Source organism: Propithecus coquereli, unplaced genomic scaffold (genome assembly GCF_000956105.1).
Source record: "Propithecus coquereli isolate 6110/MARCELLA unplaced genomic scaffold, Pcoq_1.0 Scaffold88, whole genome shotgun sequence".
Lineage (NCBI taxonomy): Eukaryota > Metazoa > Chordata > Mammalia > Primates > Indriidae > Propithecus > Propithecus coquereli.
In genome coordinates, this window is record NW_012155062.1 from 7,407,406 (window position 1) to 7,423,248 (window position 15,843).

The window sequence follows — 15,843 nt, forward strand, 5'->3', positions numbered from 1 at the left end:
GATACACACTGATGTTGTTTAAAATGGTCATTTCTACTATTCATTTGCATCTCCACGTTCATTTTCTCCTACATGTTTTTTGCTGTTTCTATCTTTACTACAATAAAAACATACTACTTTTGTAATCTGGGAAAGTATATTTTCAAATATGCAATCAGCAAAGTATATTTTTTAAACTGCAAAAGACTTCTCTAAATGATCTCGTTTAATTATTAACTTCACAGACTGCTTTGCCATGGATGGAAAAGTTAAATGTTTCTATCATAAATTCTGAGTGGGCTTTCACAGCGTGTGCTTCTAACGTTTGCCCCATTGTGCTACCAATGTGCATTTTCTGGGCATCTGAGGATGGGGAGCCTGGGGCATGGGGACCTGGGCTCCAGCTCCCGTTTGTTCCGCTGGCCTGCCACTGACTCTTGGCTATGGCGCACTGGTGACAGGGGCAGCACTCACCTGAGCCAGGTGTTACCTGATTGCAGCACAGTAAGTATTCGTTGCCATCACATCACCACTAGCTGAAACAGTTCTTCCCTAATTCTACCACCACAGACCTGGCACAGGCTGGGAAGCCATGGACTCTGAGCTAGCCCTGAGGCTTAGCACAGACTCTGCACCTGTGCAGCAAGTTAAAGGGGATGAGCCGGGCAGTTTGTACGTGAGATAGATGGGAAAGCATGGATCTAGCACACAGTTAACTCTTAGAAGCCAGAGTGCTTTGTTTGTGCCAGCTCCCCCCAGCAATACACTATATGATGCGCTCACAAGAGCTATTCAAATTCTTAGGACAAAAACATGACCTATGAGTCTAAGTCCAGGAATAATCAACCCTTTTCTCTACTGAACTAACTAGAGTGTATTAAAAAGGGTTGTGGGGTGGAGGTGGGGGGGTGATAGGGTGGGGTTGGGGAGGCAGAGATGTTGTTCTTAATAGAAAATAACTCAGAAGTATCCAGTTGCATTTAATTGATAAGACGAGGGAAGAATCAGAAGTGAATGAATATTGCTTAACTAGGAAGAGACTGGAAAAACCTCAGCAAATTTACAATAATCAAACCAATGTGCCCGGCAGGGGAAAAGCTCAATGGGTTATGCAAGTTTGCAACAAATCAAATGCTTTTATCTCCAAACCTTCCCCCTCCTCAAAACAACATTCCAGAACACGGCCTCATTACGAGCTGGGCTCTACAGACATCAACTGGCTGACATGTGAGCAGGCTGGCTTGTTCTGGTTTTTTCCGCGTGGCTCTGTAGTGGCTAGGCAGCCAGGACAACCTCTGCGCAGGTGCAGCAGCCACAAGTGCAACGACGCTTTTCCAAAAACTCAAGCTCTCAAGGCTGTTTTATACCAACTAGATTATCTAAGCCTGAATTCCTTAAATGAAATAAACATAAACCCAAGGCCCACTCAAGACCTGCTCTCCTCTCAGACGGTATTTCTGGAGCACGTATGCCAATCCATCTCTTTCTAGGTAGCGTCAGGAAACCCTTTGCCTTCACACAAAGGCAACCCCTGTTCAACATGCACAGTCCGTTGACCACCTGGTACCCATCCGCTTTGATCCTCAAGGTGGGACAGTCGGTGGGTGCTGACACGGCTGTTTACGGTGGCGGCTAGGTGGGGCCCATGTGCACGGCTTGGAGGAAGGTCTAATTATCAGCATCTCAGACCAGAGGAGAGGTCCAGTGTCTGACCCACAGCCGCCTTCCCAGGAAGGGAAGAGCCAGGCTGAAAACCCAGGAAGTTTGCTCCAGGCCACAAAGTCTCATTTAGGGGAGAGCCCACCTCTGAAGGCCCAAGAAGCAAACACATCATGAACTCCTGACTCCCAGGCAACGCCCCATCTGTGAGTGGCCGAGCCCTGCCCACCACCACGCTGGTGCATCTGAGTTTCCACCACGGCGAGACGCAGGGTCTCTGCACACACAAGGCCACCATTCAGAAAACCAACTGCCCGCTCATTCCTAGTCACGGCTGGGCTTCACTGTGCTCTGTGGTTTTGTCCCTTGTGGTGAACCATGAGTCATGCAGGACTCCAAGCAGCAAGAAGGACAAGGACAACTCCTTCAAGTTTGAGTTACACCAGCACAAAACCAACAGAAACTTCAAAGAGGATGGATACTTAGGGCCGCACACGGAAAGAGCACACCTGAGCACACATGAACAGCACACGAGTTAGCCCTGGGCATGGGGGCTGGGCTGGGGCACCTGGATGGCCTCATCTCAACCTGGCACTCACTAGCCACACTTTCGTGGGGAAGTCACTTCAGTTTCTAAGACTTAGATAATAATCTTAGAGATGGGTACAATAATATCCATTCTGCCTAGGTCACAGGGATTAAAAGAAAACAAGTGAAACTGCTTCGAACACTGTCGTCATCATTACCTATCTCCAGGTGATGGTTCTGAACCCAGTAACTGCCTTTGACCTTCATCCTGGTTCCCTCATTACACTAACTTATTGGGAAGTAACAGCGACCATGGGTAGAATATGTCACACACACTGCCTCCAGGCCGCTATGACTGCAAGAGACAGACTGAGGTTCCAGGAGGCCTTTGGGAACAGTGACCAGGTGGTGTATGGCCCCACAGGGTGAGCTGGCACCAGTCGCCTCATCTGGAGCAGTTCAGAGGTGAGGGGTTGGGTACACAGGTCCTGAGACATGGAGCCGATTAATGGTGGGATCAGACTGACAGGCAAGAGATGACCCAGGAGGCAGAGGGAAGGGACAAGGATTCCTCCAAACACCTTGTAGGGACATCAGTGTTACCAGCAGGGATTAAATGGGTTCTCCCTCAAAATTCCTTTTAAAATGCAATCATTCCTTATAGAGTTCAGGAGGTCCTCAAATAACGTCATTTTGTTCAACACCGTTTCATTGTAACATTGATGAGGAAAAAAATCGATCCAGGCCAGGACCGCTGTGTGGTGTGTGCACGCTCTCCCCATGTCTGTACGGGTCCTTTCCACATCCCACAGACGTGCACGTGAGGGGAACTGGTGTGTCTACATGGTCCCAGTCCGAGTGAGTGTGGGTGAGCGTGTGAGTGCGCCCTGCAATGGCTCCTGTCCAGGGCTGGTCCCCGCTTTGCGCCCTGAGCTGCTGGGATAGGCTCCGGCCACCTGCAACCCTGAACTCTGGAAAAAGCAGCAGGTAAAGAATTCTCTTGTTTTTATCAATCTTTCCTAAATGTATGTATAGCTCACATTCATTTCAATGTTCAGTATTAGAAGTGTTTTGGTCTTTATTTATAAGTTTGGTGATGTTTTTGTGAACCTAGCTCTGGTTTCTATGATGGTAAAATTGGTTTTGTTATATGTCCTTTTGCTTAAAGTCACAGTTTGCAAGAACCTATCGACCGAGTTAGGTGAGGACTTACTGTACTTTACCAAGCCACTGAACACTGCAGTGTCACTGTTCACTGACGGAAGGTACTAGAGGGTGCAATAGAGCACTGCATAGCGGGAGCAAGTGCTGACCAGAAGAGAACTTCATCCCACGGCTATGCCAACACCTGCTCTGAAGGAGATGCCCAGGGCATATTTACCTGCAGGGAGTGGGATGGAGAAATAACAGAAAGTGCTCCCGGGTGTAGCAGCCTCGGTCTGATGCTTCCTTAGTCTTCCTCATGCCCCAAGAGAAATACACACATTCCTAAGGCAACCGGGTTGGGTGGGGAGACTAAACCACGTAGTTCCCCAAGGCCTCTCATGCATGAATTTTGATGGGGTCTGATCCCTACCTGGGGATACAGCCAAAGCCACTGCAGAATGCAGAGCCCACTCTGCTAAGGCAAGATTCTCAAAGGTATGCAAAGTTCAAATTCACTCTGGGGGCTGGCAGAGGGAGGCAGCCAGGGTCTGGGGTGTGCGTCTGTATGTGCCTGACAGTGTTCCTCAATAGCCCTGCCTCCACGTCAACAACAGGGCCCACCTTCCTGATGTCTGCCCTGCAGCAGGCCGTGCCAACGCTCCCTGCAAGGCTAGGAGAGGGCAAGTGCTACTCTATGAAGGTTAGCTGGGGCAGGCGGGATGTGGCCAGGGGGCACCCAGCGAGCAAGTCACAGGACCAGGAACCAAAGCTGTTCTTGGGCGGGCCTGGAAGCACAGGTCAGGCCCGCTGTGGTGTGAATCTTACTCATCCAGCACTGGGCTTGTTTTGGCTGCTTGATTTTTTTTTTTTCAACTCAAATATAATACATATACCAACTCGTTGATTTTTTATAAAGAGTACTAAAGACAAGAAATGAAACAGAACCACACCCTCCAGGCCACTGGACTAGATGATTTCTGACTTTCCTTTCTTTCCGCTCTGCCACTATATGGTTTTGAATGGTGGCCTGTTTGCAGATCCAGCCCAGTGGGTGGGCCAGAGACCTCGGAGTCACACTCACGAGGGGGCGATGAACTCAAATGCACACTAAGCACTGACCACTGCCGACTGGACAGGCCCCCACATTTATAAAACCTCCACGCCCAATGCGCACAGAAGTGGTAATTTAATTCCTCTCTGGCAAGTTCAAACTACTCCTGAAATAGGCTTTTTGCCTTTTGATCCCAACTTTCATCTCATTCCATCCCCTGGAAAAACATTCGAGGAGCTTCTCTTTCTGTAAAGGATGTGTAGTAGGTTTCTTCTGGAAAATCAAATTCTGTTTTGAAAACATAAGGATATTTCATTCATTAAAAGAAACTCGAGAGAGAATCCTTGGGAAAAGGGAACATTTTTTATCAAAAGGTTATTCATACCTCTATATTGCTCATATTTTCAATCCATACATATTGTTTATTCAGAGTAAGACACATGCACCTACCCTATCAATTCTTGACATAAGATGACAATTTATACTTAAGAGATATGTGGTTTTGTATAAAAAATAAAAACTGAAGTCATTAAAATAATGAATTAAAAATATGCTGAAGGCACACTATTCTACCTGGTTCATCCTTCTTTCTGGTCTTTTTTTTTTTTTTTTTCATTTGTTTCCAGATAGCATAAATCCTAACACCTAAAATTTCAAATTTTCTGCTAAAACTTACTATCTCAAAGGCAGCACATTTAGAACCACAAACTGACAACGTCACAGTGCAGCTCCTTGTTGATTAATCTCCCTGCTGAGGAGCGACTGGTGCTGCTAGAGCAACCCTGTGTGGACTGCTCGTCCTGGGCACCGTGCCACGACCATGCAAGCTGCAAAGGAGTCTTCGCCACGTTGGACTCGCAGCCACATTGTCTTCTCTCACCCACCCACACTTCCGTCCCTGCACTGCCCACCAGGACAGCCGCAGGGGGCGGGGGAGCAGGCCCTGCAGGTAGCCAGCCTTAGGTTCAGGCCCAGGTGCTGGAACCCAGTTTTGGAGCTCGCCTCTCCCACCTGTGATGGGGCTGACCACACCCACCTCTGGGGGCTGTGGGGATGGGGTGAGGTTAAAACAGACCGAGCCCTAACAGAGGCTGAGCACACGGCAGGCACTTCGGCTCTGGTTCCTACTCCTTCACAACACCTGCTACAGGCACGCAGGGCGTCCTCAAATGATACACCACCTCTAGACCGACACTGTGCTTGGTACGCAGGACCTGTCAGGGTTATAGCCGCCGACAGGGAAAGAAACGAGAAGCAGCCAAGTCACAGTCCCAGAAAACAATAGTTATTTTGGAGCCTGTGCCCTAAGGAAGTCAGTGCTGCCCAAACCAAGCCGTACCCAGAGGGAAGCCCAAAGTGACCCACCTGTGCTGGCAGCTAACGTGAAACCCTGAGTTGAAGAATTTCAATGTCGTCCATGTATATATCCATCACAATCTTTACATGGTGGGTTTTTTTCCCTCTTGTTTGTCTCCAGATGGAAATATGGGTAAAAATTTTTCTTCCTTCTTGCTTATTCATATTTTCTCATTTTTCTACAGCTGGCAAAATATCCTGCCTTAGTAGGAACCCAAACAAGTCTCCACTTCGTGGTGTCTACTCTCACGGGCAGAGGAAAGATGCTGTTTCCCTCCCTCCTCAGCACTGATTCAGACAAAAAGGGAGACAGTGCTCAGGTACCAACCTTAGAGCCCAGTGGGGGTCATGTCTCTCAGACCAGTTGCTCTCCCTGCGAGGACAGGGATAATAGAGGGTGGGAGGTCAGAAGTGCCCACTATGCCTTCTTCACAGGCCTCTTGGAACTCAGGCCAGGCCTCAGTGACCTCATTGCACACCCACTGCTCTGGGCCACGTTGTCCCCTCCTCATTACGAGCCACAACCTCCAATGGTCTGCCCTGAAGCCACCAGAACCAGATAGGACTCTGGCCCTCATAGGGCCAAGGATGCGGTCAGTCCCTGACCTAATGACCACACAATGGGAACAAAGTGCGGCTATATCACATGCACCCATGCACCCCGACGTGCCACCAGGGCAGGCTTGCCTTGGGGTTGTCTCCAGAATGACAGACAGCTACAGTCCCCTGGGCAGCCGTGTTCAGCAGGTGTGCTACGCAGGACCTGGGCCCCAATAAAGCTACAGATTACTCAGGGCTATCTGTCGGCCAGGACCCCAAGTTCCATGGTCTCCTTCCCAGACAGTGCTGAGCCTGTCTCAACGTGGCGGTTCTCAAGCCTCGTCGCATGATGGAAAGAACCAGGCATTGTTCCCACATGTAGAACCCACAGTGCCCCAGTGAGAAGTACACGATGACCTTGGCCACATGACTGCGTGCTGTGTCCACTCCACAATTGTCTGTGGGGCCCGCCTGCGTGGAGGCACATGCCTGGCGACCCCATAGAAGAGGTATCACACCACATGAGTGCCAGGCAGCTCCTCACCAGGGCTGCCCTTGCTGTGCAGGGACACCCTCCTAAGAGGGTGTTTGTCAGGGACACTCAGACTTGGGCACAGGGGACCAGCTGACCACACGAGCGGCTTCTAACAGATACATTATTTTATAGGTTTCAGGACAATGCCACTCATGCCATTAAGCTCCTGAGATTCACGTGAGCAGAAATTTAAATGCTGCCATTTTGGAGTTATGTAGGTGCTACTTTCCTGAGTCCCTTTGGGAACAGATGACATGGACAGGTCCCATGTTAGCATGTGTGTGAAATGCAGACCCCAGCTAGATTCCAGGCGCCTAGAACAGTGCCTGACATACAGTCAGTGCTCAATAAATGCTGGCTCTATTACTATTAAATATTACAATTATCATGAGCATATACACAAGGTAATATGTACACTCATAAAATTATCAACTAAGTTAAACTAGTGATCATTCAATAAAAACTAAAAGTTCAATAAAAATGTCCTATTTGCCTACCAGCTTTACCTATGTAAAAATTCACTAAGTAAGAAATATAACCACAGGGCTGAAAGCAACAGAGAACAGTAGAGAATCATATTACTCTTGAAATTTATTACACACCAAAATGCAATAACGTGCCCCTCACACTCTAGTCGGTTCATGTAAGTACCACTGTACACAGAGGTTGTTCTGTTTGGGAGATCACCTTAAACTTTTCGGTCAAGATATTCTGGGCCCCCAAATGATAAAAAGCACGTTCCCACTAAAACTAACATTTCTTAGAATAAGTGGATAATATTAAGCCAACAGGCCAAAGTGGCTTAGAAAGCAATTAGCTCTGCTTCTGGTTGAGAAACAAAGCAGAAAGGTTTGAATATTTCCACAGCACAAGATTATTTTATGTATCTTTAACGTTGGTATTTCATTAAACATATAATGAAAAAGACAGCCCCTGACAACCTCTTCCCCCTCCCCAAAAAAGGTAACACAAGCCTGCGTGATACTGTGCTGTGCTGCCATCTGCAGTAGCATGGAGACAGAAGGTGCTCAAAGTCTGACCCACAGAGGTCAAGAGCAGGGGACCTGGCCCTCGGCATGCACCCGAATGCTGGCCCTCTGGGGACGTCAGACAGACGCTTGGGAAGACTCCCTGGGCACTGGGCACCCAGATGCTACCCTCCCCGCCTCAGCAAAGCACACAGCCAACAATGCCCTGAGCTCACCTGCTGCTGGAGCCCAGGGCCAGACACTGCATCTGTCCACAGCCTGTCCCAGAACATGATTCCATGTCCATGTTTATTTAGCTGCACATCCCACTTTGCTGAAGGCTGTTTTTATGAGGATCTGAGTGCAGATCCAACCCCATGAAAACACTCACCGAGAAAATGGATGGACTATCCCAATCCCTTGTCTGAGCCCTTGGGGGCCCCCTCCGCACAGCCCTGAGGCAGGCAGGGCAGGTGTGATGAACCCCGTATGGAGATAAGAACTGACTGACAAACAGGTCATGTCTCCAAGTCATATGGCAGCAGAGCCAGTATGGGAACCTCGGCCTCTTGGTCTATAAGCCATTTCTGCTATAGCATGTGAGTGACCAAACCTGTAACACGAACCATTGTTGGGGACAGGAGTGGTGGCACACACCTATAACCCCAGCACTTTTGGAGGCTGAGGCAAGAGGATTGCTTGAGGCCAAGACTTGGAGACCAGTCTGGGCAACGTAGCAAGACCCTGTCTCTACAAAAAAGAAAAAAAAAAAAAAAAAAGAGCCGGGCATGATGGTGTGTGCCTGTAGTCTCAGCTACTCTGCAGGTTGAGGTGGGAGGATCACCTGAGCCCAGGAATTTAAGGTTGCAGTGAGCTATGATGATGCTACTGCATTCTAGCCTGACCTACAGAGTGAGACCGTTTCTAAAGAAGAAAAAGAAAAAGAAATATTCCTGGTAAAAGCACCCCAGCCTAACCATGAATAATGAAAAAAGTATGAAATAATAGTAAATAATATAAGTAACAATTCCTAAAGAGGCTCAAATTAAAAAATAATGAATTCATTTTTATACTTAATAAGATGAAAAAGGAAAGCCAAAAAAAGAGAAAAATCTGATCTGGAGGTTTCAGGAGCAGAGGCACTAATTAGCTGCTGGTGAGTGATTTGGCAATAAAGAGGCATTTTGTTCATAGTCACACAGTATTCCAATCCTACGAATTCATCTCTAGGAAATCATTTCTAAAACAAGGAGATAGATGGGAAAGTGGGCTTGCCCAACACCCACCCCCAGGCAAAGTTAACCACGGCATTAATTCCTTCCCAGCACTTTACATCTGATGTGAGGGCGCTCTGCCTGTCTACACCACAAGCCCAGAGCCTGGTGAAATACCTGCTTCATGTAGGCATAGCACATGGTCTCTGCGACACGCTTGCCTTCGTCGTAGCAGGCCCGTGGGCCGATGGGATTCACGTGGCCCCAGTAATCCTCACTCTGAGGGTGGACTTCAGGATCTAAGGATGTGGGGAAAAATGAGACTGTGTTTTCATCTTTCTTTTTTTAGCTCATATGCATTATGAACAATGTATATTTATGATGCAAAAAGGAACTTAGGAAAGACCCAGGAAACATTTACAGATGGAGAGACATCAAAGAGGCAACGTCAGGCTCTTAGTCCATTCTTTAAGTTCCACTGGATGTGGTGGTCTTACCTCCAACATTAAGTAATGATAGTATTTTACAGGAAAAAAATAAAAGATCACGTCTCTAAATTTTAAGTCTTCCCTCTCTTCTGTAAATTGTTCTTAACTTTTAGACTGCTATACAAACTACAGTTAAATATAATCTATGTGAAGAGCTATGTGGCTTAGTTTTATATTTGTAAAATCTATAATTAGAGCAAAACTTGCATTTATTAAAAAAATTTTAAAACACAACCTCTCTGTAGAGGACAATGACTTTGACACGTGGCATCACCAGAACAAGTCTGACACCCATGATGGGACACCCTGGAGGCTCCAAGGAGGTAGGTTGAGAGACGAGTGTCCACCGACAAATGATTGCTTGCTCCTCTAGCGCACAATTTTATACTTCCCAGTTCCTGATTTCTAGTGTATAAATCACACTTTAAGATGTACCAGGGGAATAGACTATTTAAAGAAACCAAGTAATGAGTTCTTTTTTTAACACAAGTATATTTCTGGAATGTGAATTAACACCTAATGTATCTAATATGCCAAGAATTTTATATATCCTCTAAGTACAACCATGATATAAAATCTATAAATCTTTGCCAAGGAATCTGGACAAAAAGTTACAGAGACTCCATGCTATAAATGCCTATCTTGCTTATCTTACACCCGAAGTCTGACTTGGGCCTATGCACACAGCGCAGCGGGGTGAACACACACGTACCCCGGCACCTGCACCCGCGCAGTTGGCCTCCCCGGGAGACCAGCACAGCCTCAGAAGGTCTCTGTATCTGCTGCTGTGGCTTAAAATTCCCATAAGAAGGGCAAATTTTTCACTGTCCAATGAGAGCAAAGGTCTATGGAAAATACTCTTTGAGACAAGAAAACCAATTACTTAAATTCAGAAACGTACTGCATGATTAACATCAGAGCTTTTCTGTGAATTTTTGACAAGAGCTGGGCAAGCGAGACCCAGGAAGAGCTGGCCATAAATTTGGTAAAGGACGAGGCAGAGGAGGCTTGGCACACCCATCTGCCCCCAGGCTGGCACCGTCTGCACTGACATGCCCAGGACACCAAGCCTCTAAAAAGTTCTTTTTTCAAAATCACTTTGGAAAAAAATGGGGCAAAATTACTTTGTTATAACAAAAGTAAAGGTCTAGAGTAAAACATGATTTCCTATTATCTCCCTTTTTCAGCATTTTGTGTGGCTAAGAGGTTAAGCAAACACTCTGCAAAACTTGTTTACTTCTGTTATTAAACATCAGAGTAGAGCAACTGGTGAATTTCACAAACTACGCCCTAAAATTGTTTAAGAACCCTAAAGTACACAAGCTCTTATAAAATATGCAGATAATAAATGCAGCGGGTGGGGAAGAAGGGTGGCCGTGGAGATGTCCTGTGCCCTTCTGGACAGTGCCATGGGGGGAGGTGCATGCTCTGCCCTTTCAACCAACCAGGACGTCGTGGAAGTGGACGATGCACATTTTCATAGCTATCACAAAGAGTATCACTGCATTCAGCAGCATTTCTCTGTTGCAGATTTTTTTTACATTTGGTTCCTTTAACTAAAAAAAAGAAAAAAAAATTCTTTTCCAATTTTACTCTTATTTCCTAATTTCTCTTGTCTATAGCAATGTGAAATAAAAAAATTATATCATGCCAGGGCTTGTTTTCTGCTGCATCAACTAAGCAGTTCTCCTAAACCCTGCACACTCAGTTGGTTTGGGTTGAACAGAAATCAACACAAACTGAAAATACAGCTCTCACCCACTCCTCACACTCACTCCAAAGCAGTGGCAGGGCCTGGGAGGGAGGAGGAAGACTGCAGGTTGGTAAAACATACTCATGAGTTTTCTGGCACTACCTGCTTAAGGTCCTTCCAGAAACTGTTATACAACAGGTGAGGCAATCTGCACATGTCTCCTCTCCCAGCAAGCTTTCAAGGCCAACCTGTAAGTTCTTGGTGGGTCAGGCCTGTAGCATGCATCCCTCACACAAAATAACATGCATCACGAGAATGGCAAAAAGATCCCTAGACAGTGTGATTTCTGGGGTCTCTCAGAGCAAAGTGGCAGCAGCACTTCTGTGGAATCACAAATGGTGGGACTTTACTGGCCAGGTAACAGGGAACAGTCCTTCACAGAGGAGTGTGCGACCCTGAAGGCTGAGACGGGGAGCCTACTGATTGTCGTGGACGAGAGGAGCACGAGTGGGCTGAGCCTTCTCAGAAACGAGCCCTGGACTCATTTAAGACAGCGCAAACAGCCCACTGGGCCCCGCACTCACCTCCATACACCTCGGACGTGGAGGCCAGGAGCAGACGGGCGCCGACTCGTTTTGCCAGCCCTGTGGAAAGCAAAGACATGAACAGAAACTGTACGGGCACAATTTTTGTGGCCAACATAAATAGTGCTTTAGTATCAAAGAAATCTGATTATCCATCCAACCATCCGCTCTTATTGCATCTGCTTTGGCACCAAAATAAAAACAAGCCATAAGACAAACACAAAGGGACAGTACTTAGTTGGATACTTGTAGCGCCAGACACAGAATCTGTTGGTTTAATAAACTGTGACTTGAAAAGTTTCCTAAAGACTCCTCTGCTCCAAATACCACTCGGTATCTTATAACTTTACCTTGGTTGGCAGAAAGCAAGGCTCTTCTCCCCCTAACTTCCACAATGGTCTGCCTGCTGCTTCCCGAATGTGCCCATGCCTCCCCTGCCTGGGTCACTCCCCACCCATCTTCCTGCCGCCTTCAAGGTTCAGCTTCAACAGCACCTTCTCCAAAGCAACTCGCTCCAGTCCTCAATCCTGTCGTGGACCCCTTTCCTGCATTTACCACTCACATGGAGAACTGGCTAGAACATCATCATCTACGATGTGCAAAGCCTTCCAAATGTGACTCTGAAATGTGACCCTTTCTGAGTCCAAATGCCTTCAATGTGTGCTGGTTCATCGGTAGCTCCAAGAAGCCCACTGATCTTCACCGAGCCCCATGCTTGGACAGGGGACATTCGCATCCCCAAGAGCTACCACACTAGAGGGGGCTGAGCTGGACACTCCTTACAGGCATCTGGCCTTGCACATGGGGCAGGGGGCCAACGTGCTGCCCGTGAGTGTTGCTAGGAGGGTGAGATGAGGCATGCACACACGATGCAGGGCGCTTCTGGGGAGGCCAGGGTAGGGCAGAAGGGTCCTGGTGTGAGGGGCTGAGGGGTGACTGTGTCTGAGCATCTGGGGCAGGGAAGAGGGGAGCCACGAAGACACAGGTCAAAATGAGAGAACCAGGTGGCTAAAAAGACTGGGAATGCCAGTGTACTTGAGGAAGAAATGCTAAAAGGGATGTAGCTTAAGATGAAATTTACAGGCTATCAACTTCACAGGCCTCGCAGAAGTCTGTGCGGTAGTTCACCACACGATGTTACGGCAGAGACAACAGCAATAGCTTCAAAATGAAGGGTTCTGAGGTCTTTTTCTTTTTCGTAATTAAAAGTTTTTATTTTGAGATATTTGTACATTCAAATTCAGCTGTAGAAAGTAACAGAGAGACCCAATGTACGCTTCACCCACTTGCCCCCAATGATGAAATCTGCAAAACTAGATAGTGTCACAACCAGGATACTGACCTGTGACATAGTCAATGAATATTGTCACTGATATAGACATTCCATTGACACAAGTGACACAGAGCATTCCCGTCTCCCCAGGGATCTACCACCAGCCCTTTTACAGCCTCACCCCTCTTTTCACCTTCCCACCCCCAATAACCCTGGCAACCACTAATCCATTCTCTGTTTCTATAATTTTGTCATTTCAAGAATGATAAATAAATGGAATCATATGGTGTATGACCTTTTAGGAATCAATTTTTTCACTGAGCACATTTCCCTCAAAATCTCTGTAAGTTGCTGGGTGTGTCAATGGTTCCTTCCTATCGTACTGCTGAGTGGTGGGCCAGGGAATGGATGCACCAGTTAATTTCATTAATCCCCCATTACAGGACATTCCAGCTGTTTCCAGGTCTTGATCATTACAAATAAAGCTGCTATGAACACTTATTACAGGTTTTCATGTCAACATAAATCTTCATTTCTCCAGGATAAATGTGCAAGATACAATGAGTGAGTCATATGATACTTGCATATGTAGTTTCTTAAGAAACTGTCAAATTGGTTTTCAGAGTAGCTGTACCATTTAGCATTCCACCACCTGAGGTCTTTCTAGTTTGTAGTTTTCTCTAAACTTTGGTAACATACACACATCACATACGCAATGTGTTATATTTTCGAAAGCAACTGAGCTTAAAGATTTTGAAGCCAGGATATTCCTGTATTGTTTCTGTGGAATGACTTCAGCAGGATCCAGAGGCAGCATCCTGGGGTGAGGCCAGGGAAGCTATCCTGGGCTGCTGTATTACCCAGGTGTTTATGCCGAGACTGGCCAAAGAATTTTCATCAGACAAAGACACCAAGCACAGGACCCGGGAGGTGGGAAAGTTGCAGAGAGGGAAGGTCTTGACCAGGAAAGAAGCAAAGTGCGGCGCCACTTGTCTCAAGTGTAAAATGGCTAATGACAACTCCTCTTGATTTGAAACGCAAAGTCCCATTTGGGTTCCTTTCCAGCCTAGCGATGGTCTCTCTTTAGCTTGTATCCATGTCATTCCTGGAAGACTCTTTACCATTCCTGCAAGACTCCACATCCAGTCTCACTCACAGGACAAACCCTAGCTCAAGTTACTTTTGCTTGAACTCTAATAGCATTTCCCTGGGGCCTCTCTTTTGGAACCTTCTCTTTCTACTCGGAATCACTGATGCTTGTGCCCATACAGCACCTCCTCGGTGAGACACCAAGCTCCCTGGCAGAAGTCTGAGTGTGGCCCTTAACTAAATCTGCCCCCCAGTGGACAGTACAGTGCCTTGGGCATAGTGAATGCATCCCCTAAACAGGAAGAATAAATGATAGCTCTCTAAGCACCATGTGGATGATGGACTTTTCCTCTACGGTCTAGTTCTGGTATAACAGAGGGGGTGGGGGGGGCGTCTGAGAGAATGTGAGGAGGGGTGGGAAACTGCAGTGGCAGAACAGGTGCAGCCTCTACCCTGGTACACCCTAAGCAGAAGCAGGGGCACCCTGTTCTGTCCAGTGACCCAGGCAGGGGACAGTAACTAAAAAAGACAAATGCCCTTTCTAGACTGGAAGAATGAATCATCTTATACCACACGGAACTTGACCCTGTGATGGTTAACTTACGGGTTAACTTGACTGGGCTAAGGGATGCCCAGGTATTTGGTTAGGTGTTACTTTTGGGTATATCTACAAGGGTGTTTCTGGCAGAGATTAGCATTTGAACCTGTAGGCTAAGTAAGGCAGATGGTCCTCCCCAATGTGGGCGGGCCTCATCTGATCCCTTGGAGGCTTGAATAGAGCAAAAGGATGAAGGAAAGACATGGATCTTCAGCCCTTGGCTCTCCAGTTCTCAGGCCTTTAAACTGCACCACCGGCTTCCCTGGGTCTCCAGCTTGCAGGAGGCAAATGGTGGGGCTTCTCAGCCTCCATGATCACATGAGCCAATCCTTCATAATAAATCTCTTTCCACATATCTATTAATATATATATCCTATTGGTTCTGTTCTCCTGGAGAACCATGATTAATACAATTCCTCAAAATATTTAGTTGAAGAGATTTTAAAACCAATCTCTGGTTGCCCTTTCAGTCCTTTGGCTTCACGCTTGTGCTGTACTTCCTGAAATCCATGTATAGAACCGATTTTAAATGTTCCTATAATTAAATCCATTTTTTACTTGACATTTTAAAAAATGGTCCTTTTCTTCTACTTTGCAAATAATCAAAAGCTCTAGCCTAAAAAAAAAAAAAACTGTGCTAAACTTAAGCATGCCTCTAATTTTGAACATTAACATGTACATATTGCCCAGAGCTATAAATCTAAGGCATGTTGTTTGTGAATACACAGGTATGGCCACCCTTAACGATACTTACTCTTTCATCTTTCACTAATGTGAATCCTGGGGTTCAGTCTAGAACAGGTACTCAGTTTTGACAACCCCACATGTAGACACGGCTTCTCTGTCCACTCCTTCAAGGACTGGTATTAAATCTCCCTTGTGTGCAAGGCCATGCCAACCCAACCCAATCTTTGGATCAGAGCCACCGGCACCCCTCTGCAGCAAGAGGCACCCATCTGTCCTAGGTGTTGGTCAACTGGTTTCAGAGAAGAGGAGCAATGCTGGGTGGCCACGTGAAGTCCATGTAATCACCTCAGGGATTCACACAAAGGCAATGCAGACTAGTTACTGCAATGCATGAAAGTTAGGCCATCTTCCCCAAGACAAATCCCAATGACAAAGTAACACTGAAATAACACTGC

General features: G+C 46.7%; 1 protein-coding gene across 3 annotated transcripts in view; it reads right to left on the minus strand.

Annotated features, from left to right (window-relative positions):
* Positions 1-15,843, minus strand: part of UXS1 (UDP-glucuronate decarboxylase 1) — an 83,858-nt gene that overhangs the window by 19,296 nt on the left and 48,719 nt on the right. For all 3 annotated transcript variants that reach the window (XM_012664305.1, XM_012664304.1, XM_012664303.1), the window contains 2 exons: positions 11,742-11,801; positions 9,154-9,275 (listed from right to left, as the gene is read on the minus strand). In XM_012664305.1, the coding sequence (XP_012519759.1) occupies positions 9,154-9,275; positions 11,742-11,801 (182 nt within the window). The remainder of the gene's footprint in view (positions 1-9,153; positions 9,276-11,741; positions 11,802-15,843) is intronic.